The sequence below is a fragment of the Dermochelys coriacea genome, chromosome 4, assembly GCF_009764565.3.
Source record: "Dermochelys coriacea isolate rDerCor1 chromosome 4, rDerCor1.pri.v4, whole genome shotgun sequence".
Lineage (NCBI taxonomy): Eukaryota > Metazoa > Chordata > Testudines > Dermochelyidae > Dermochelys > Dermochelys coriacea.
The window spans coordinates 96862775-96885725 of NC_050071.1; the positions used below are offsets into that span (position 1 = coordinate 96862775).

General features: G+C 38.6%; 2 protein-coding genes across 18 annotated transcripts in view; one reads left to right on the forward strand and one right to left on the reverse strand.

The window, feature by feature from the left end:
• GNPDA2 (glucosamine-6-phosphate deaminase 2) overlaps nt 1–18351 on the forward strand; it is a 27982-nt gene extending 9631 nt beyond the window's left edge. For 2 of the 12 annotated variants that reach the window (XM_038398173.2, XM_038398172.2), the window contains exons 6-7: nt 3344–3518; nt 8107–10795. In XM_038398173.2, the coding sequence (XP_038254101.1) occupies nt 3344–3518; nt 8107–8168 (237 nt within the window). In that variant the 3' untranslated portion in view covers nt 8169–10795. Of the gene's footprint in view, nt 1–3343; nt 3519–4749; nt 5216–6206; nt 10796–15769; nt 16086–17867 lie in introns of those variants that run through there. The other 10 variants (XR_006281105.1, XR_006281106.1, XR_006281107.1 and 7 more) reach the window with 10 other exon arrangements.
• GUF1 (GTP binding elongation factor GUF1) overlaps nt 11390–22951 on the reverse strand; it is a 52193-nt gene continuing 40631 nt past the window's right edge. For all 6 annotated transcript variants that reach the window (XM_038398170.2, XM_043513908.1, XM_043513910.1 and 3 more), the window contains 4 exons: nt 18120–18221; nt 13875–13994; nt 12603–12639; nt 11390–11702 (listed from right to left, as the gene is read on the reverse strand). In XM_038398170.2, the coding sequence (XP_038254098.1) occupies nt 11565–11702; nt 12603–12639; nt 13875–13994; nt 18120–18221 (397 nt within the window). In that variant the 3' untranslated portion in view covers nt 11390–11564. The remainder of the gene's footprint in view (nt 11703–12602; nt 12640–13874; nt 13995–18119; nt 18222–22951) is intronic.

Sequence of the window (22951 nt, forward strand, 5' to 3'; positions counted from 1 at the left end):
AAGATTCACCAGCCAGATACTATAGAAAATTCTTTCCTGGGTAACTCAGATCCCATCTATCTAATATCCCATCTCAGGGGATTAGTCCTATTTATACTGAATATTTAAAGATCAATTACTTATCAAAATCACATTATCCCATCATACCATCTCCTCCATAAACTTATCGAGTAGAATCTTAAAACCAGATAGATCTTTTGCCCCCACTGCTTCCCTTGGAAGGCTATTCCAAAACTTCACTCCTCTGATGGTTAAAAACCTTCGTCTGATTTCAAGTCTAAACTTCCCAGTGGCCAGTTTATACCCATTTGTTCTTGTGTCCACATAGGTGCTGAGCTGAAATAATTCCTCTCCCTCTCCTGTATTTATCCCTCTGATATATTTATAGAGAGCAATCATATCTCCCCTCAACCTTCTTTTAGTTAGGCTAAACAAGCCAAGCTCCTTAAGTCTCCTTTCATAAGACAAGTTTTCCATTCCTTGGATCATCCTAGTAGCCCTTCTCTGTACCTGCTCCAGTTTGAATTCATCCTTTTTAAACATGGGAGACCAGAACTGCACACAGTATTCTAGGTGAGGTCTCACCAGTGCCTTGTATAATGGTACTAAAACCTCCTTATCCCTACTGGAAATGCTTCTCCTGATGCATCCCAAAACCGCATTAGCTTTTTTCACAGCCATATCACATTGGCAGCTCATAGTCATCCTATGATCAACCAATACTCCAAGGTCCTTCTCCTCTTCTGTTACTTCTAATTGATGCGTCCCCAACTATAACTAAAATTCTTGTTATTAATCCCTAAATGCATAACCTTACACTTCTCACTATTAAATTTCATCCTATTACTATTACTCCAGTTTACAAGGTCATCCAGATCCTCCTGTAAAATATCCCAATCCTTCTCTGAATCGGCAATACCTCCCAGCTTTGTATCATCTGCAAACTTTATTAGCACACTCCCACTTTTTGTGCCAAGGTCAATAATAAAAAGATTAAATAAGATTGGTCCCAAAACCGATCCCTGAGGAACTCCACTGGTAACCTCCCTCCAACCTGACAGTTCGCCTTTCAGTAGGACCCGTTGCAGTCTCCCCTTTAACCAATTCCTTATCCACCTTTTGATGTTCATATTGATCCCTATCTTCTCCAATTTAACTAATAATTCCCCATGTGGCACGGAATCAAATGCCTTACTGAAATCTAGGTAAATCCTCTACATTTCCTTTATCTAAAAAATTGGTTACTTTTTCAAAAAAGGAGATCAGGTTGGTTTGGCACGATCTACCTTTTGTAAAACCATGTTGTATTTTGTCCCATTTACCATTGACTTCAGTGTCCTTAACTAATTTCTCCTTCAAAATTTTTTCCAGGACCTTGCATACTACAGATGTCAAACTAACTGGCCTGTAGTTACCCGGATCACTTTTTTTTCCTTTCTTAAAAATAGGAACTATATTAGCAATTCTCCAATCATTTGGTACTACTCATGAGTTTACAGATTCATTAAAAATTCTTGCTAATGGGCTTGCAATTTCAGGTGCCAATTCCTTTAATATTCTTGGATGAAGATTATCTGGGCCCCCCGATTTAGTCCCATTAAGCTGTTTCAGTTTCGTTTCTACCTCAGATATGCTAATATCTACCTCCATATCCTCCTTCCCATTTGTCATTCTACCATTATCCCTAAGATCCTCTTTAGCCTTATTAAAGACTGAGGCAAAGTATTTTAGATATTGGGCCATGCCTAGATTATCTTTAACCTCCACTCCATCCTCAGTATTTAGCAGCCCCACTTCTTTCTTAGTTTTCTTCTTATTTATATGGCTATAGAACCTTTTACTATTGGTTTTAATTCCCTTTGCAAGGTCCAACTCTACTCGACTTTTAGCCTGTCTCACTTTATCCCTACATGTTCTGACCTCAATTAGGTAGCTTTCCTTGCTGATCCCTCCCATCTTCCACTTCCTGTATGCTTTCTGCTTCTTCATAATCACCTCTCTAAGATGCTTGCTCATCCAGCTTGGTCTACAACTCCTTCCTATGAATTTTTTCCCCTTTCTTGGGATACAGGCTTCCGATAGCTTCTGCAGCTTTGATGTAAAGTAATCCCAGGCCTCCTCTACCTTTAGATCCACAAGTTCTCCAGTCCAATCCACTTCCCTAACTATTTCCTTAATTTTTGAAAGTCAGCCCTTTTGAAATCAAAAACTCTAGTTGCAGATTTATTTTTGTTAATCCTTCCATTTAGTTTGAACTGAATTAGCTCATGATCACTTGAGCCAAGATTGTCCCCTACAACCATTTCTTCTATGAGGTCCTCGCTACTCACCAAAATTAAATCCAAAATGGCATCCCCTCTAGTCGGTTCAGCAACTACTTGATGAAGGAATCCATCAGCTATCGCATCTAGGAAAATCTGAGCCCTATTTATTACTAGCACTGGTCCTCCAGTCCATATCTGGGAAGTTAGTCTCCCATGATCACGCAGTTTCCATTAGTATTTACTTGATTAAAAACATTAAAAAGGGCTCTATCTGTATCCAAATTAGATCCCAGAGGTCTATAGCACACCCCAAGCACTATCCCAGGGGAGGCTCTAGTAGCTTTCTTCCCCAATGTGTTTGCCCAAACAGACTCTGTCTTCTCCATTCCATCACTTCTTATTTCTTTACATTCTACCTCATCATTGATATACAATGCTACTCCACCACCTTTACCTTTATTTCTGTCTTTCCTAAACAGCACATACCCTTCAATACCTGTAGTCCAGTCATGACTACTATTCCACCATGTTTCTGTTATCCCTATAATATCTGGTTTCACTTCCTGCACCAGTAGCTCTAGTTCCTCCATTTTGTTACCTAGGCTCCTCGCATTGGTGTACAAACATCTTAATTTTTGCTGTTTGGCCTCGCTCACATTTTGTACCCTATTAGGCACAGTCATTCTACAGCCAGTATAACCTATTAGACTTGTATCCACACTGCCCTCGCTCCTTATATACATTCTCCTACCCACGGCTGTATCCTTTCTTACTTCATCGTCTTCCTTCTCAATGCTAAAATCTAGCGTGGAGATTACCTGGACATCTCCCAACCATCTCATGATGATGGACACATTAAAATATGCAGGTATATTTTTCTCTGAAAAGTGGTAGGTTCTCAGTAGAGTATAAGTTAAAGAACTGTTCATCTTAAGATGTTTAAATATTATATGTTTCCACTATTTAACTAGTAATTAAATTCCCGAATCAGTTTTTAAGGTAAATGGAAAACTCACTCTTTTTTGTGTGTGTGTGTGTGTGTGTGTGTGTGTGTGTGTGTGTGTGTCTCCATCTTCCAGGTTATGATTCTCATAACAGGTGCCCATAAAGCTTTTGCTTTGTACAAGGCAATTGAAGAAGGGGTCAATCATATGTGGACAGTTTCTGCTTTCCAGCAGCACCCCCGCACTATCTTCGTATGTGATGAAGATGCTACTTTAGAACTAAGAGTTAAAACTGTGAAATACTTCAAAGGTGAGCACTGAATTGAAACAGAATAGGTTCTTTTGTGACTAATAAGTTAAAAATGACTGGAGGTTAAATTCTAGTCTCCAAGTACACCATGTACAATTGAAAATAGTTGCCATATTCAAATATGAAATGCTGAACTCTGTATTTGAATATAATATACAGACGCTTCCCGGGTTACGCAAGACCTGACTTATACAAATTCGCACTTACGGAAAAAGTTCCGTAAGCTAGAAATAGTAAGGGTGTGTTTTTTTTGTTTTGTTTTTTGCTTAACGTTCGGATATACATTTCTGACTTACGCAAAATTCGAGTTACGCAAGGCTTTCCGGAATGGCACAATTGCGTAAGTTGGGGAGCAGAGTAGCAGCCGTGTTAATCCATTTCCGTAAAAGAAGAGGAGGACTTGTGGCACCTTAGAGACTAACAAAGTGTCTGTAATACATTGGCTAAGCGGCTTAGCTGCATTCCTTTCACGCAAGAAGTAAAGTACAGAATCCTTCATTAGTATGTCCCTCGTGTAAACTTTCTTTGAATGTAATCTATCTCCTTTGCTACTTGCAATTTGATATATTAGCCATCAACAGTGCATCAACCGCAGCATCTTGGAGACCTGACTTTACAGGACATAGCTTTTTGCTGTAATATGTTTATTTCAGAAACACTGAAAAGCGAAACTCAGGTTATAGAAAATTTGATAAATAATGGAGATTAATCTCCAAATCATTTCAAGCTGCTGCTTCCGCTATGGTTTGCTGTATATTTCCATTTGACTTATTTGTCGTGCATTTGTTCAGTAAACCAGAATTTTGAAGTTGCTAAGGCCCATATGTTTTATTCAAGCCTTTGAAATCATTTGAGAAGACATTTTGCCTATGTGTTTTCCATAACTGAATCTGCACTATATAATCTAGTGAGATTCCTATGTTGACTTTATATGTCAATAAATAGATCAAGTATATTTAGCGTAAAGCGGTTTTCTGATTACTAATTGCACTACCTTGTTTGTTTGATCCTTAATGCACTTTCAATGAGTGCCTTTTTAAAATTATACATATGATGTAAATTGCTGCTTATAACAAAGTTGTTTCACAGCAAACAGGTTTGTTTTGTTGTTCTCTTACTGATTAGGCTATGGATGTTGAAGATAAGAAATTAATGTAGTCATTTTCCCAGTGTTAATGTTATGGTAGATAGAAATTGAAGTTTTTTATTTTTTGAACCTCTTTCTCTCCAGGGCATGAATACTTACTATTTTGAGGTGTCCATGAGATCTGGGCTGCTGACTTTTTAACTTTTAATTGAAAGTATTTTTTTCTTCCAAACACACAGTTCAATGGACATTGTCAACAGGACAGGCTACATTTTGGGATTTCCACAAGCCACTGGGTTTTCTTTTTACCACAATGTCATTGGTAGCTCACTTCTTGACTTAAATTATGAGTATCTCACTGCTCTGTTACGTGTATATTTTGGCTATTCGTTGAAAAAGTAAATTTAGTGCTTATCAGTGTTGAACTTCTATTGAATGTAGTTTTTATCATTAGTCTTTGTAATCTAGAATTCTAGTCAAGATTGCCTGGACATATTGAATACTAAAACTGCTTCCTTTGACTCAATGCGCTAGTTTGCATAGCTCTTGATTAATAATCTTGTCACTTACAAACTTATAACATATAGACTTATTAATGGGAACACCGCTTTCGTGTGTGTGTGTGTGTGTGTGTGTGTGTGTGTGTATATATAATATATACACACACACTGTGTATGAATAGGTGTTCATACTTTTTCTTAATTGCTCTGATCAGTTAACTATAATGTACTGCTTCTTTGTGTATGTAATTTTTAGAAATATTGTTAATCGTTTTAAACTTACAACCTCAACTTATACATGGGGAGACAAAGACGGTTTTCTCACTTAATGCCACAGAGGAAAGGCAGTGTCAGCCAGGATTAGTAATTAGGAGTTTCTTAATCCTTGTCTTCTGATTAACTCTTTTCGGGGCCTCAATAGCTATGTTTCAAAAATGCCTATCCTATTTGTTTCACTTAGCTACCACTCTTTCACCATCTCCAAAAATTTGAGTCATTTTTGTAAAATTTCAGATATATGGTACTATACATCAAACTACAGCACAGTAACATCTGCATTATTGTTTATAGAGATAAGTCAATAGTAACTGGAGCAGCTAGTTCTAATTGTAGCCCCTCGTCCTCTTTTCACTCATTCATAACTTTCTAAAAACCTCACTTTTGGGGCTGTAGTCTTCCATACTTGATGTCTAACTATGTTTTTTAGAAAGTATATGGGTGGGAGGAAGGGGAACTTTTCATCTGCTTTTGTTATAGAATGCAAAAACTTAATGTATGCCTAAAACAAATAACCAGACTTTTAATCTGGTTATAGCAAAATCAGTTAACTGTGAACACTGGCATATAAATAATCCTCATAGGAGCGGAGTGAATGCTTTAAATTCTTAACATTTTAAGAGCTCTTTTAAAATGTGTACACACAAAACTTCTGAATCTGTAGGATACACACTTTAGGAAAGAAGGACTCTGGTTGCCTACACAACTCAGGAAGTGCATACTTTCCAACAGAGGTTAACAGGAAAGTGGACGGTCCAATTGCTCTCAGTTCACTTAGCCCTTATCCAAGCCATCCAGTAATTTAAGCCTCTTCTCCTCCTCCAGGTAATGTTTTAAATGCATAATCATTTGGATCAGCTGTTTCAAGTACCTTGGGCTTTTTGCCCCAGAATGGACTGGGGCTTGTAAAATCTAGGAAACATGAAATCTGGAACCAGGAAGTGGGCCTCAGTTGGTACCTCTTGGGAGGGTGATCCTGATGCTAAACTCCGCTGCCTCTGTGGAGAATGGATCTTCACTCTGCTCTCATCTAATATGTAGAGCTTGTAAATATCAGACTTGTGCCTCTAAATGTGCTCTCCCTGAAATGCATATCTACTAATGGGAAAATTAAATATGCTTCATAAAAGCAGCAGTGCAGTACTTATCTAAAAATACTACTTGTTCCTTTAGGAAACACAAATTGGGGCATATGCTCCCTCCCCACTCTTTTCAAAAAGAGAACCAGGCAATCAAATGCAAAAAGTGTAGATGCAACTTTAAAGTATGGCTCCACTCTGAAGAACAACACACAGGGAACTTGTTGCTGGAGATACCGTGAAGGCTAAAACTTATAGCTGCATTCAAAGAAAGAACTAGAGAGGTCCATCAATGATGACTAGTGAGGATGGGTGTCTCTAGCTTCTTTGCCAGAAGCTGGGAGTGGATGACAGGATGGAACACTCAATGATTGCCTGTTCTGTTCATTCCCTCTGAAGCACCTGGCATTGGTCACTGTGGGAAGACCAGGATATGGGGCTAGATAGACCATTAGTCTGACTCAGTGTGATCGTTCTCATGTTCTAAGACTTAAGTGTCACTGTGTATCAACCATCTTTTGTATCAAACACATGCAGTTAACATATTCCTCCTTACTTTTTTTTTTTTTTAAACTGCTAGCCCTACAACTATCCTTGGCTCTGGGCTTAGCTTTTTCCACTTCTCACATCAGCACTAGTAATATTCTTCAGAATAAGTAATATATGCTTAGTTAAACCTGAGCAAGTCCCCTGTCCTCAGATAATGTGTTTAGCAGAATGTGTATAATCTTATATTGCCTTCATTAGGCTTACACAGAAAGAACTGACTGAAGTTTAGTAAACAATTCTCTTGATCAGCCACAAAATGGAACTGGATCTTTAGCTCGATTTTCTAATTGTATCAGTGCCAAAGTGTTAACGTAAGTGAAAATTAGTAAAAATTGCACTTTGATATTAAATGAATTGATGACCCTGAATGACATTAAATGAGCAGATGGTGCATAAGCAGGTTCTTCGATATGATTCCTTTTCAAAGTAATCCATGATAAAAGTTGCATATTTGGAACATTAAAGGAAATACATATTACAGTGTGTAGCAAGTTAACTGACCACTTCATATGTATGTAAATGTTCTATTTGTATATTCTTGATCTTTCAGATAATTGGTCTTTATTCTGAGAGTTTGATACCATAAGGTGTAGTCATAAACATCTTCAGGCTGTATGAGCATATCAAAGTATCATATAATTTCTGGTGGTGAAAAACTATGGATTAAGAGAATCGTGCAACTCTCTAACTTGGACACAAACCCACAGCTGCTTTTGTTAATCTTTATCAATGTGTACTTGAAATTAAATTGAAACAAGTCTTAAATAATGGACCTATATGCATATCTGATAATTGATTACAGAATTGTTAATTTCCAATTCATGTCCCTATTCAGTTCATTCATATGTAGTAGTGGTATAATGTCCACGAATAACACAGGAACAACATGTTGCTCCTTCTGCCTAAGTGAATTAATAGCTAGATGTCAGTATAGAGTTGGTTGATCTTAAATTTTTTTTGAGTGCCTATTCTGCTTTTCTCTAGTTCAATGTATATACCTATGTGCAACTGAAAACAGCAAATAAACAATGTAGATAGGAAATGTGTCCTGATACCTAATGTAAAACAGGCACTGTTGCTTTTTTTTCCCCCCCAAGGTTTAATGCATGTTCACAATAAACTTGTGGACCCACTGTACAGTATGAAAGAAGAAAACTGAAGAAAGACTTGAGGAACTCCATGTGGGTAAACAACATTTTTAGGTAGCAGACACTTACTGCTATGCAATATGCTGAAAACTGGCTAAAATGGGAAATCTTAAGTACTGTCTTTTTTAAAAAAAAAATCCCGTATCTCTACATTTACATTCCATCTCTAGGCATGTGTTTTAATATTTTGTAGCTGTGATTTCATTGGCTGCCACAGTAAGTAAACAGAGCAAATGTAAATGGCAGTTACATACTATAACAACAAACAGCAGTGTATTCTTAACACAGCAATGTACTGTTTGAATGTGTGGGAGAAAATTATACTTTAGCTTAAGCAAAATTCTACAGCTCCACCAGTACAAGATACACTTCATTTCTTCGTGTCTCACTATAGGCAAAATGCTTTTGGGCTTTACATGTCAAACATTATGGACTTGTAACAGATGCACAACTTTGCTTATGAAGTGCTCTGTTTATATCTAATACACATTGAACTTTTGCACTTTGGTAGCCTTAAATTAATCTTATACCAATAGCTTCTGGGCATTTGTCCTACTGTACAATACTCAGGCATATAAAAGTATGAAAACTGCCTAAAAATGAGGACCCTTTCAAACAGTTACAATAACTTATGTGCATATTATACTTCTGCCATAGCACTTTTGTTACATGTTTCAAGTTTATTTAGGAATTTTATATTTTGGTAATTATGAACTCTATAGATAATAGATTCAATATGTTCCTTTTTGGTGGTGAATTGTCTAGTTACATTAATGATGTTGTAATCCAATAATTGTAAAGGGAGGTTAATTTCAGTAAGAGTGCCTAAAAATCCAGATGGCTAGTATTGAAACAAGTCTGACTGTAAACAGAACCACTTTGCAGTACAATAGTTACTTTGCAGTTTAGATTGCTATAAATGTTGAACTGTTACTAAGAATGCCACTCTTTTCTACTGTTACTCCAAGTAAAGCTTAAATTCATAAAAATCTTACCTTGTTTTGTTTTTGATGTGAACTGTGGCCAAAACAAAGATTTAGTGAAAGGATAGTGTACCTTTCTTTAGGTATGGGCAAAGCTTACATATTGTACCAGAGCAGCTCCTTTATGCCAGCAGTAAATTCCCTTTTAAAATATCCACTGAAAGAGATGGGCTGGATCTGATAGTATGTTCCTCTTCATCTATTGTAATATTTAAATAGTCTTGGCTTTCAAAATAGTAATTTTCTACAGATGAAAAACATATGTTCCATAGCCATAAACGTGGATTTATAGTTGAACAGACACTGACCAGTAAGCTGCTGTTTTTCTGCCTTTCTCCTATAAAACACATACATACTTTAATAGCAAAATTTTATTTATCACACACAAATCAAGTCTACCAGCCTCTTGTTAACTATCACTATATAGAAACTAAATGCAAAAATAACCTTTCCTGCTAAAGTACTTCATACTTTAAATTGTCACTTTGCTGGAGTGGCTGAAGAATCCTACTTTAACACCTCCAGAAAGATTTAAGTGTGATCCACCCTACACTGACCTGTATGTGAGAGTGCTGAGGATTTTACATGCTTCATATTCTGTTTTTTTGCTATTGCAGCATTCATCTACTACAAGGGTTCTCAAAAGTGGGGGTCATGACCCCTTAGGGGGCTTGCAAGGTTATGTGGGGGATCATGAGCTGTCAGCCTCCACCCCCAAACCCTGCTTCACCACCATCATCTATAATAGTGTTAAATATAAAGTGCCTTTAATTTATAAGGAGGGGGGGAGAGGGTCATACTCAGAGGCTTCCTGGGTGAAGGGGGGTTGCCAATACAAAAGTTTGAGAACCACTGATTACTAAAACTGGCCAAACAGCTGCTATTTTATGCATACAGTTTTTCTAAAATAGCAGCTCATGAAGACAAGTTGTGAAAAGGATTAATTTCAATCCTCTAGCTGAGAATACTATCTCAGTAATAGTAACACAATTGTTTTATAGCTGTAATTAAACTTTGACACTACACCTCTTTTGGTATTGTTTGGATTAAAGCAGGTGGTCATGTATAACCTTCTCCTAATCTGTTCACTTTAAAACACTGCATGAAACAAGTTTTCTAATTCAAAGGACACTTGTCCCTCAATTTGTCTGGAATGCATCAAGTTTAGTTGGAGCCTAATACAGAATAGCTGGCTTCTCACCTGTAGTAAAACCTCTTTGCTCAAGTGATGTGCTATAGTACTTCCACAGAGCAGGATGTCCCCTTCAACAGGCTTGTTTTAAGGAATTCATTCCTGTAAGCATGACAGTTTTCTAAACTCTTTTTAGAAGTTGTACCCAACCTTCTGTTACTTAGGTGAGGCATGTTATACCATTTGCTGAATGTGGGTGAGCTCCCTCTACAGACTGAATTAGAAACATCTACCCTGACTTCCTAAGAAACAAACTAAAGACTAATTATGCAACAACTCCCTGCCCCACACGCATTTTTGAAACAGACATCAGATACTTAAGCATCTCATACTTGTCTTTCACATTCTTGCCATAAATTAGGTGCATGTCTTCACTCTGACCTAGATTAGGGGTATGTCCTCTGTGCTGCCACTTACCTGTATCCATGAAATAGGTGATAGGAAAGGGAATTACATGGGATCAGTAATGCCCAGTACCTAGTCTTCTAGAGTTGCTGTTTTCAGAAGCCTTGAGGTCTCCTAATATTGAGCCAACTCTCTGGGTGGAGATGTATGATTTCTCTCCTAATTGTCAGTTCCTAAATGACTGTTTTACGCTTCCAAACCAGGCAGGAGTGCTCTGGAAGTGTGTTGGATCAAAATGAAAACCGTTCAGTCTTAAACATCTCTAATTTTCCTCTTTGAATCAGCACTTTAGAGCTTGGAAATAGTCCAGATTTCAGCAGTTAACTTGATCAGCCAAGTGGAGTAACGGTCTAGCTTGTTTCACTAATGTGGAGCTGGTGGGCCCTTTTCCTTGTACTTACATAAAAATCAATTATATTGCCCTGACCTTCAAATAATCTACTTCCAGGAATTTGAGATCTAAAATGCACCATCTATTACTTCTTGTGTGCAGAGTTAGAAAAGGAAGTTGGGGATTGGCCACACCTGCAGTGCCTTAAAGCAAGCTCCTCCTGGGACTGGATTCCATAATCACCCAGTCATTCTAGTTGAATTTCATTGTACACATTACAAAATAATGTATGGTAATAAAATCTGAAATGTAGACTTCAAGTACATTCTTCCAATTAACATTTGTTCCCCGTATAGTGCTTGCCACATGTACAAAATTAAATATGACAAATCACACAAATATACCCCCAGCAATAAGTTATACATTAACCTCATCCTGCCATTTGCCCAGCAAAAGCTAGATAGAAGCATCAGAGTTGCAGAGTTTTTGTCTCCAATTATTTTTCAGATTGTCTCTTTAGAACACTTATAAAGGCATCTTTTGGCACTTCCACATTGCCAATTTTCCTCATCTTTTTCTTTCCTTCTGCTTGCCTCTTCAAAAGCTTCATTTTCCGTGTAATATCTCCACCATACTATTAAAAAGGAAAGATGTGTTAACTTGGTATATTATATAGACAGTACAGTATAAAAAACATTAAGAGCTGTGCTATACAGTATCAGTAGCTATTTAGCCATCAGTTTTTTAAAAGATTAATTATATTAGATGTAATCTCAGGTCAAATCTAACTCCCACCACTCATTCTAAATTACCAATATTTAGGAGAGAGAAGAGGACCCAGTGAACAACCTGTAATTTAGACATTTACACAGGAAAGAGCTTCCATTATCTCATTTATCACATGAGCCTGTCAAGAGAGGCTATATTGGTTTGATATATACAATCACTAAGGAAAGTAAAGGGCTCTTCTGTAACTTATGTCCTTAGACCTCTGACAAGCATAATCAATTTTTTTCTGTAATTCTCTCTAGTTCTGTGAACAGTTATGCACTACATCCTTGAATCTGTATTATCTTGGTTAAGCAATGAAAAAGCCAAAGTCAAGCCTAGTCACAACGAGTCTCTACAGGGAAACTGTTTCACAATAACTCACCCAAGTCATTTGGGAAAGACTGAGGGATAGTGAACTTGAGATTCTTAGGTATACAGTAGATGTGCAGCTTTGAAAAAGCTGTCAGTTTCTCTAAACCAGTGTAAATATAGTGCAAGCAGACAACAGAATCAGTATCAGAAAATTGTATTTTAGAATGAAAATCTAAATGACAATTGTATAAATAAGAGGACCTTGTCACTGGAGCTTGAAAGTGAGAGGGACAAGTGAGCCAGAAAAGAGCAAAGTACAAAAATGAAAGTGTGGTATGGAGAAGGACATGGGAGAGTAAAGAGATGGACCATATCCCCCTAGCTGGACCACTGAAAGTGTATATATTCAAATATCAGAAATACCCCCTACCCCGAATTGAAAAATACCTACACATTTTGCCACAACATTCTTTCTGTAAGCTTTCACTCTGTAAGAGAGAAGATACCATATACTATCTGTATACATCATCAACATGTCAGTACATTTCCAACACACAAGCCCTAATACATTCCAAGGAGTAGCCAGTACTAACCCAAATCTATGGGTGGCAAAATGTTTTTAGGTAGTTTGTCTAGGATGCTTGGGTACTGTCATACAGATCACTAGTGTTTCTTTTAAAATCCTCCAGTTCAAGTCAGCGAGAAGGCTAAGCCTCAAACTCTCTGATATTTTTGAATTCTGGAAGCATCCGTTAAAGGGTATATATAAAATAACTAGCACAGTACAATCCCTTTTCTAGTTAATGATCTTACCTGTGACTTATTTCAAATTGACTTTAACACTCAAACTTTTACAATACTGTCACTAAGCAAAAAATAGAACCTAATGGAGCCAGTGGCACAGTGTTTTTGCAAATGAACTGATGACAATGCCATACCATCTGTATGATTAGCTTATTAAATATGTGCTATGATTCTTACTATTCATACATTTTAGCATATATTACAGTAGTGGTTCTCAGTCTATTTCCACTTAGGACCCAAAAGCCACCCAGGGTTATTTACCATTACCCAAATCCCACAATCCTTTGCAGCTACAAAAGCTGACTGCACTGGGGTCATGCCAAGAAACCATGGTTAGTCTGGAGTGGGAGTACTGTAGGTGCTGGCAAGGAACAGCTGGTTTGCATAGCCTGCATTAGACTTCCCTTGGAGTGAATATGTGGGAACAACTGCCTTTGCTCAGTCCCCGGGGTCCTAGTGTTCACCAGATACTCAGCACTGTGACCTGATTTTGTTGGTGAGAGACTATTTTACCCGTCCCAGAAATCACTCCCTTGTGATTTACTGTGCTTGATCCATTAAGAAACATTACCTGGTTTTATACTGAATAAAATTACAATATGACAATTATTTCTTCAGCTTTATTGACATCAAAAGAATATTAGATTCAAATCTGAAGATCGAATACTTGTTTTATTTTGGGAGACTAGTACTATATAAATAAGAGAAAAAAATGTCGGCCACCACAAGTAATTTTCCCACTGGCTGCAAGTGAGGGGCAGTACCTCCTGCTGTTTACCCCTAAACAGGCTAGATTTTACAACAAAATCTGTTTATGGCTGCAGGGACAAATTTTAAAAATATTTAGGTAAATAAAACATTTCCTCATCATAATATCTTAAAAAGATAGCTAAATCCAGGGAAAAAAGGTGTAACTTACGTTTCTCTTGCAATGACTTTGCTGCCAAGAGCAGCCTGGATGGCTATTTCAAACAACTGTCTAGGAATAGCATCTTTTAAACGTTCACACATGGCTTTGCCAACAGCATACGCTTTGTCTCTGAAAGGGAAATTCACTATTGTTTTGTGAGAGAATAATGCAGCCTGAGAGAAAACACTTGAGAATCATCATTAACAGTTTTCTAGACAGTAAGTATTGTTCCTAAAAAGGGTCTATTTCCCTATTAAAATCAAAGATATTCTGATCCTAGCATAATACTCTATCCAAGGTGAGGAGAAAGACCACTGCACCTGCAGTCTATCAGTTCATATAAGATAACTGATCATTTGATTATATTAACAAAGCGCTTTTCAAATAATCTTCAGTAATTAAATGTGTAGACTGTTATAAAACATGTATCATATTGAATACTTAACCCAAATAAGTTTAGTGTAGTTCAGAGCATTTTGATATAAAGGTATATAATTGGAGAATTCTGGTCCTTTTTTGACTTCCTCAAATCCCTGAACTCTATATTAAAAATTGATAATGCTGTGATAGCAAAGAGAATGTGTTTGGCTAGCCTGGGGGGTATGTTTGGAAGAAATTCAACTTGTCTCAGTGGTTTGAGATGGGAGGATTTTATTTGTGGAAGGTAAGAAGTGTTGGTGATAGTGTGTTGAAGGGGAACACATTTTTGGGGATGAAGTTCAATTGGCATGCCTGCACATTTTTTTTTTTTAAAAATGTATAGCTCAGACTTTGGCTAGGAACTTAATAAACTGAAATAAAAGGGCTGCCTCTATAGATTGAGGCATAATCCAGACACACAAAATCAGATTATAATTTCAGCAGTTATTCCTTAGATTTTTATAAAGGGAGGTGGATTTTTAATCTATTAGAGGTTTAATAGATCAGTACAGTCCTCTCAAACATTTACTCACAAAACAGTTGCGTTCAGAAACATTTTAAAATGTTTCTCTTAACTTATTAGTAGACATTATCTAAAGGCATTCTGCATTAGCACATATTTCAGATTTTGAAAGCATGAAATGAGAGAGATAGCAAATTTACAGTGAAAAGCTCCAAAAAAGCTAGAAGACATAGCTATGTGTTGACAGTTTTGTTATGGTCTGAAAACAAAACAAAACAAAAAAATTTATATTATCCTGTATCAAAACATTTTATAGCAAGCAGTAGCTGAAAATATATGCTTTACAGAGTTTGATACAGCAACATTTGAGCTTCCCTTTTTCTGTACAATAGATAGATGCAGTAAAATAAATTGCTGCAGTTTAACGCTATAAATATATACATTTAAGATGCGTATCGGTGTGTATATTTGTGATAGGTGATGCTGGTAGCAATCCCTGTATTTAGTTACATAACACTTTCCATTATAATATATGCAATCTAGTTACAGCGTGAGGAGAGAGATTGAAAGATGCAGTGATAAGGGGAAATTATATTGAGTGGGATTTAAGTGTCAATTTTAGGCTAACGGGAACAATGATTTTAACGTTACTCCTGAACTGCTTCCTTTCATCAGAACTAAGTTCCCAAATAAACAGAGAAGTACCTGTTTAAAAGTAATAATCAACTATAAAGAGATGCAGATGAGAGATAAAATGCCAATTTTTTTAGGAACAGTATGAACAAATGGGAAAATGAATAGGCATAGGTTTAATGTGAGAGACTAGGGAACCCATGGAAAATTCTGAAAGCGAGAAGGTTAAATCAGAGAGTTGATTGCAAGGATGAATGAAACAACCTTCCTGGAGCAAGACAGTTTTGCTTTGTTATTCTGACCCTCTGAAGTTAAGAAATCAAAGAATTTAGGAAAGATTGTAGTTTGTCATAACAGAAAATAACTAAAGTGTAAATATGAATTTCAGCAACTGCAGATTAAGGTTCAGACATCCTGGAAGGAAGAGAAAAACTAAAAGAGGAGGAGAATTAAGGACACTACTAAAGACAGTAATTGGAAGAACAAGTGGAAAGTTGTAACAAGAGGAACACAACCAGAACATCATATACTGCAGGAAGTTGCAACAGGACGCCTGACTTTACAATATATACATTCCTCTGCAAATTCAAAATGTTGCATCTAATGTCTCATTACAGAATTAAACTGAGATAATATTAAATTTACATGGCATTGACATAATCTGGAGCATCAAACAGCTGACAACTGTCAATTGTGTACCTTTGGTAAGTTTGCTTCCCTTATTTTCAACAATCCTCTCCACAAGATCTGTGTCCCCGTTTTTAGTCTTTGCCCTATTTTAAGCTCTCTTCAAATGATTGCAAAAAGAAAAGGAGTACCCGTGGCACCTTAGAGACTAACAAATTTATTAGAGCATAAGCTTTCGTGAGCTACAGCTCACTTCATCGGATGCATTTGGTGGAAAAAGCAGAGGAGAGATTTATATAATTGATAGTTGATCCCACCATCAACCTCAGCCTGGACCAGTCCACACAAGAGATCCACTTCCTGGACACTACGGTGCTAATAAGCGATGGTCACATAAACACCACCCTATATCGGAAACCTACTGACCGCTATTCCTACCTACATGCCTCTAGCTTTCATCCAGATCATACCACTCGATCCATTGTCTACAGCCAAGCGCTACGATATAACCGCATTTGCTCCAACCCCTCAGACAGAGACAAACACCTACAAGATCTCTATCATGCATTCCTACAACTACAATACCCACCTGCTGAAGTGAAGAAACAGATTGACAGAGCCAGAAGAGTACCCAGAAGTCACCTACTACAGGACAGGCCCAACAAAGAAAACAACAGAACGCCACTAGCCATCACCTTCAGCCCCCAACTAAAACCTCTCCAACGCATCATCAAGGACCTACAACCTATCCTGAAGGACGACCCATCACTCTCACAGATCTTGGGAGACAGACCAGTCCTTGCTTACAGACAGCCCCCCAATCTGAAGCAAATACTCACTAGCAACCACACACCACACAACAGAACCACTAACCCAGGAACCTATCCTTGCTACAAAGCCCGTTGCCAACTCTGTCCACATATCTATTCAGGGGATACCATCATAGGGCCTAATCACATCAGCCACACTATCAGAGGCTCGTTCACCTGCGCATCTACCAATGTGATATATGCCATCATGTGCCAGCAATGCCCCTCTGCCATGTACATTGGCCAAACTGGACAGTCTCTACGTAAAAGAATGAATGGACACAAATCAGACGTCAAGAATTATAACATTCAAAAACCAGTTGGAGAACACTTCAATCTCTCTGGCCACTCGATCACAGACCTAAGAGTGGCTATACTTCAACAAAAAAGCTTCAAAAACAGACTCCAACGAGAGACTGCTGAATTGGAATTAATTTGCAAACTGGATACAATTAACTTAGGCTTGAATAGAGACTGGGAATGGATGAGTCATTACACAAAGTAAAACTTTCTCCATGGTATTTCTCCCTCCCTCTCCCCCCTCCCCCCCCCACTGTTCCTCTGATATTCTTGTTAACTGCTGGAATTAGCCTACCTGCTTGTCACCATGAAAGGTTTTCCTCCTTTCCCCCCCCTGATGCTGGTGATGGCTTATCTTAAGTGATCACTCTCCTTACAGTGTGTATGATAAACCCATTGTTTCATGTTCTCTCTGTGTGTGTGTGTGTGTGTGTGTGTGTGTGTGTGTGTGTGTGTGTGTGTGTGTGTGTGTGTGTGTGTGTGTGTGTGTGTGTGTGTGTGTGTGTGTGTGTGTGTGTGTGTGTGTGTGTGTGTGTGTGTGTATAAATCTCTCCTCTGCTTTTTCCACCAAATGCATCTGATGAAGTGAGCTGTAGCTCACGAAAGCTTATGCTCTAATAAATTTGTTAGTCTCTAAGGTGCCACGGGTACTCCTTTTCTTTTTGCGAATACAGACTAACACGGCTGCTACTCTGAAACTCTTCAAATGATTAATACTTTTTTCCCTTAATGTGAATCTCTTGCTTATAGGCAATTACCTGTCCTCCTTTTTACAACTTCCACTTCCTGTTTTTCTAGTTAAGTATTTGCATCTCTTTCTAAAAATCACAAATATGTGATTCTTAATTCTCTCCTAATTAAGAAACATCTCTTCCTTTGCAGATCATTCCTGAAGGTGGTTGCATGATGAAATCCTCATTGCTTTTTCACTAAAATATGCTGAAAATATAAAGCAGCAGCATTTTCATTCACTGATTGGGATTCTCCAGTTAATCTACTTACTTGTGTACAACCATTCCCAATTCTTCAACAGAGTTTCCATTTAAAAGAATATCCATTTTGACAAGGTCTGCTTCCTGGTATCCTGCATCTTCATAATCAAAACTAAAGGAAAAAAAAATAAAAGTCAACTGCAACCTTGTAATTGATAATATAGTCTCTACTCCAGGAATCTTTTAGACCTTTAGCATTTTTTTTGTATACACATTTTAATAAAACACTTGGATTTTCATTACAGGAGGGGTACTGCAATTTTTAACTATATTTTAGTAAATCCGTTCTCTCTCCAAAACTTTGTTTTCTAAGTACACTGTGGGCAAAAGCTTGTTCTAAAACGCAGGCAGGAATGCAGCACCCTTTCTTCTAGCTACTGAACTGGGGTTAGTCTCATATTGGCTCATAGACATTAAGGTCAGAAGGGACCATTATGATCATCTAGTCTGACCTCCTGCACAATGCAGGCCACAGAATCTCAGCCACCCACTCCTGTAACAAACCCCTGACCTATGTCTGAGCTACTGAAGTCCTCAACTCTTGGTTTATAGACTTCAAGGCGCAGAGAATCCTCAAGCAAGTGACCCATGCCCAACGCTGCAGAGGAGGTGAAAAACCCCCAGGACCTCTGCCAATCTGCCCTGGAGGAAAATTCCTTCCTGACCCCAAATATGGCGATCAGCTAAACCCTGAGCATGTGAGCAAGACTCACCAGCCAAACACCCAGGAAAGAATTCTCTGTAGTAACTCAGATCCCACCCTATCTAGTGTCCCATCACAGGCCATTGAGCATATTTACCGCTAATTAATTAATTACCAAAATTAGGCTATCCTATTATACCATCCCCACCATAAACTTATCAAACTTAGTCTTGAAGCCAGATATGTCTTTTGCCTCCACTGCTCCCCTTGGAAGGCTATTCCAGAACTTCACTCCTCTGATGGTTAGAAACCTTCATCTAAATTTCAAGTCTCAACTTCCTGATAGCCAGTTTATATCCATTTGTTCTTGTGTCCACATTGGTACTGGTCTTAAATAATTCCTCTCTCTTCCTGGTATTTGTCCCTCTGATATATTTAGAGAGAGCAATCGTATCTCCCCTCAGCCTTCTTTTGGTTAGGCTAAACAAGCCAAGCTCTTTGAGTCTCCTTCCATAAGACAGGTTTTTCATTCCTCGGATCATCCTAGTAGCCCTTCTCTGTACCTGTTCCAGTTTGAATTCATCCTTCTTAAACATGGGAGACCAGAACTGCACACAGTATTCTAGGTGAGGTCTCACCAGTACCTTGTATAACGGTACTAAAACCTCCTTATCCCTACTGGAAATACCTCTCCTGATGCATCCCAAAACCGCATTAGCTTTTTTCACAGCCATATCACATTGGCGGCTCATAATCATGCTATGATCAACCAATACTCCGAGGTCCTTCTCCTCCTCTCTTACTTCCAACGAGTCCCCAGCTTATAACATAATTTTTTGTTATTAATCCCTAAATGCATGATCTTGCATTTTTCACTATTAAATTTCATCCTATTACTCCAGTTTACAAGGTCATCCAGATTTTCCTGTATGATATCCCAGTCCTTCTCTGTATTGGCAATACCTCCCAGCTTCGTGTCATCCGCAAACTTTATTAGCACATTCCCACTTTTTGTTCCAAGGTCAGTAATAAAAAGATTAAATAAGACTGGTCCCAAAACTGATTCCTGAGGAACACCACTAGTAACCTCCTTCCAGCCTGACAGTTCACCTTTCAGTATGATCCATTGTAGTCTCCCCTTTAACTAGTTCCTTATCCACCTTTCAATTTTGATATTGATCTCCATCTTTTCCAATTTAACTAATAATTCTCCATGTGGAACCGTATCAAATGCATTACTGAAATCAAGGTAAATTAGATCCACTGTGTTTCCTTTGACTAAAAAAATCTCTTACCTTCTCAAAGAAGGACATCAGGTTAGTTTGGCAAGATCTACCTTTTGTAAAATCATGTTGTATTTTGTCCCAATTACCTCAATGTCCTTAATTACTTTCTCCTTCCTTGACCTTCCCAAGACCTTGCATACTACAGATGTCAAACTAACAGGTCTGTAGTTACCCGGATCACTTTTTTTTCCTTTCTTAAAAACAGGAACTATGTTAGCAATTCTCCAGTCATACGGTACAACCCCTGAGTTTACAGATTCATTAAAAGTTCTTGCTAATGGGCTTACAATTTCAGGTGCCAATTCCTTTCATATTCTTGGGTTAAGATTATCTGGGCCCCCCAATTTAGTTCCATTAAGCTTTTACCTCGGATGTGGTAATATCTACCTCCATATCCTCATTCCCATTTGTCATCCTACCATTATCCCTAAGCTCTTCATTAGCCTCATTAAAGACTGAGGCAAAGTATTTGTTTAGATATTGGGCCATGCCTAAATTATCCTTAACCTCCACTCCATCCTCAGTGTTTAGCAGTCCCACTTCTTCCTTCTTAGTTTTCTTCTTATTTATATGGCTACAGAACTTTTTACTATTGGTTTTAATTCCCTTTGCAAGGTCCAACTCTCCATGGCTTTTGGCCTTTCTCGCTTTATCCCTACATGTTCTGACCTCAATAAGGTAGCTTTCCTTGCTGATCCCTCCCATCTTCCACTCCTTGTAGGCTTTCTGCTTTTTCTTAATCACCTCTCAGAGATGCTTACTCACCCAGCTTTGTCTACAACTCCTGCCTATGAGTTTTTTCTCCTTTCTTGGAGATGCAGGCTTCTGACAGTTTCTGCAACCTTGACAAATTATTCCAGGCCTCCTCCGCCTTTAGCTCCACAAGTTCTTCAGTCCAATCCACTTCCCTAACTAATTTCCTTAATTTTTTAAAGTTAGCCCTTTTGAAATAAAAAATCCTAGTCACAGATCTATTTTTGTTTATGCTTCCATTTAGTTTGAACTCAATTAGCTCATGATCACTTGAATCAAGGTTGTCCCCTACAACCATTTCTTCTATGAGGTCCTCACTACTCACCAAAACCAAATCTAAAATGGCATCCCCTCTCAGCTATCGCATCCAGGAAAATCTGAGCCCTATTATTATTACTAGCACTTGTCCTCCAGTCTATATCTGTGAAGTTAACGTCTCCCATGATCACACAATTCCCATTAGAATTTACTTCACTGAAAACATTAGAGAGAGCACTATCCTTATCCAAATTGGATCCCGGTGGTCTATAGCACACCCCAAGCACTATCCCAGGGGAGGCTCTAGTAGCTTTCTTCCCCAATGTGTTTGCCCAAACAGACTCTGTCTTATCCATTCCATCACTTCTTATTTCTTTACAGTCTACCTCATTATAGATATACAATGCTACTCCATCACCTTTGCCTTTGTTTCTGTCTTTCCTAAACAGCACATACCCTTCAATACCTGTAGTCCAGTCATGACTACTATTCCACCATGTTTCTGTTATCCCTATAATATCTGGTTTCACTTCCTGCACCAGTAGCTCTAGTTCCTCCATTTTGTTACCTAGGCTCCTTCCATTAGTGTACAAACATCTTAATTTTTGCCGTTTGGCTTCTCACATTCTTTACCCGATTAGGCACAGACATTCTACTGCAGTATCACCTATTAGTCTGGTATCTACCCTACCCTTCCTCCTTATGTCCATTCTCCTACCCGCGGCTGTATCCTTTCTTACTTCATTTTCTTCCCTCTCAATACTAAAATCCAGCATGGAGATTACCTGGTCATTTCCCAACCATCTCCCCCCAAATACCTAGTTTAAAGCTCTCAATCAGTTTTGCCAGCCTCCATCCTAGAAGTCTGTTTCCCTACCTACTCAGGTGAAGTCCATCCTGAGAGAACAGTCCTCTGTCCATGAATGCTTCCTAGTGGCCATCCATCCCAAAGCCCTCCTTATAGCACCACTGCGTGAGCCATCTGCTAATCATCATAATCTTGTCACACCTTTGTTGCCCTTCTCTAGGAACAGGCAGAATCCCACTGAAGATCACCTGAGCCTCAATTTCCTTAAGCGTCTTCCCCAGTCTGGGATAGTCTTCCTTGATACGTTGCAGCGAGAATCTAGCCATATCATTTGTTCTCACATGAAGGACAATCAGTGGATTCTTTCCTGCTCTCATTAGGATCCTCTTCAGCCTCAGGCCCACGTCCTGTATCTTTGCATCCGGCAGACAGCACGCCCTTCTGTTCTCTGGATCAGCTCTGGTTACAGGCCTGTCTATTCTTTTCAGTAAGGAGTCCCCAATCATGTAGACCAGCCTTTTCCTGGTGATGATGCAATTCTCTGGTCTATCTCCTGTTCCCTCTGGCTGCAAATCCTCTCGATTCCTATTGTCCCAAGCAATCCTCTGCAACCCATCCCATATCCTCCTGGGGCACATATTTGGTGTTATCTCCATTGACTCTTCCCCTCTTCCTATAGGACTAGGTGCCCTTCTCTTCTTCCTTGCCCTCTCACCTTCAGTGACCACCTGCTGTGCCCCTTCATTTTCCAACTCCGGAAACCTGTTCCTGAGCTCTATTTCTACTTCACTAGCCCGTCTTTTCCTCTGCCTGGTTCTCTTAGTCACATGCCTCCACTGTCCACTTTTCTCACCCAGTAGTCTCAGGTCCTGCTTCCATCTGCAAGTCTGAGCTTTTCCCTTCAGCCTCCTCATGTCTTTGCTCCATCATCCACTCGAACCCCCTTCTAAACTCAACCAGAGTTTCCACCTGCATCTCCAATCCTCAGATCTTTTCTTCCATCAGCTCTATCAGGCGGCACTTCATGCAGATGAAACTCTTTTTAGGTACCCCCTCAGGATCATGTACATGCCACAGCTTCTACATCCAGTCAT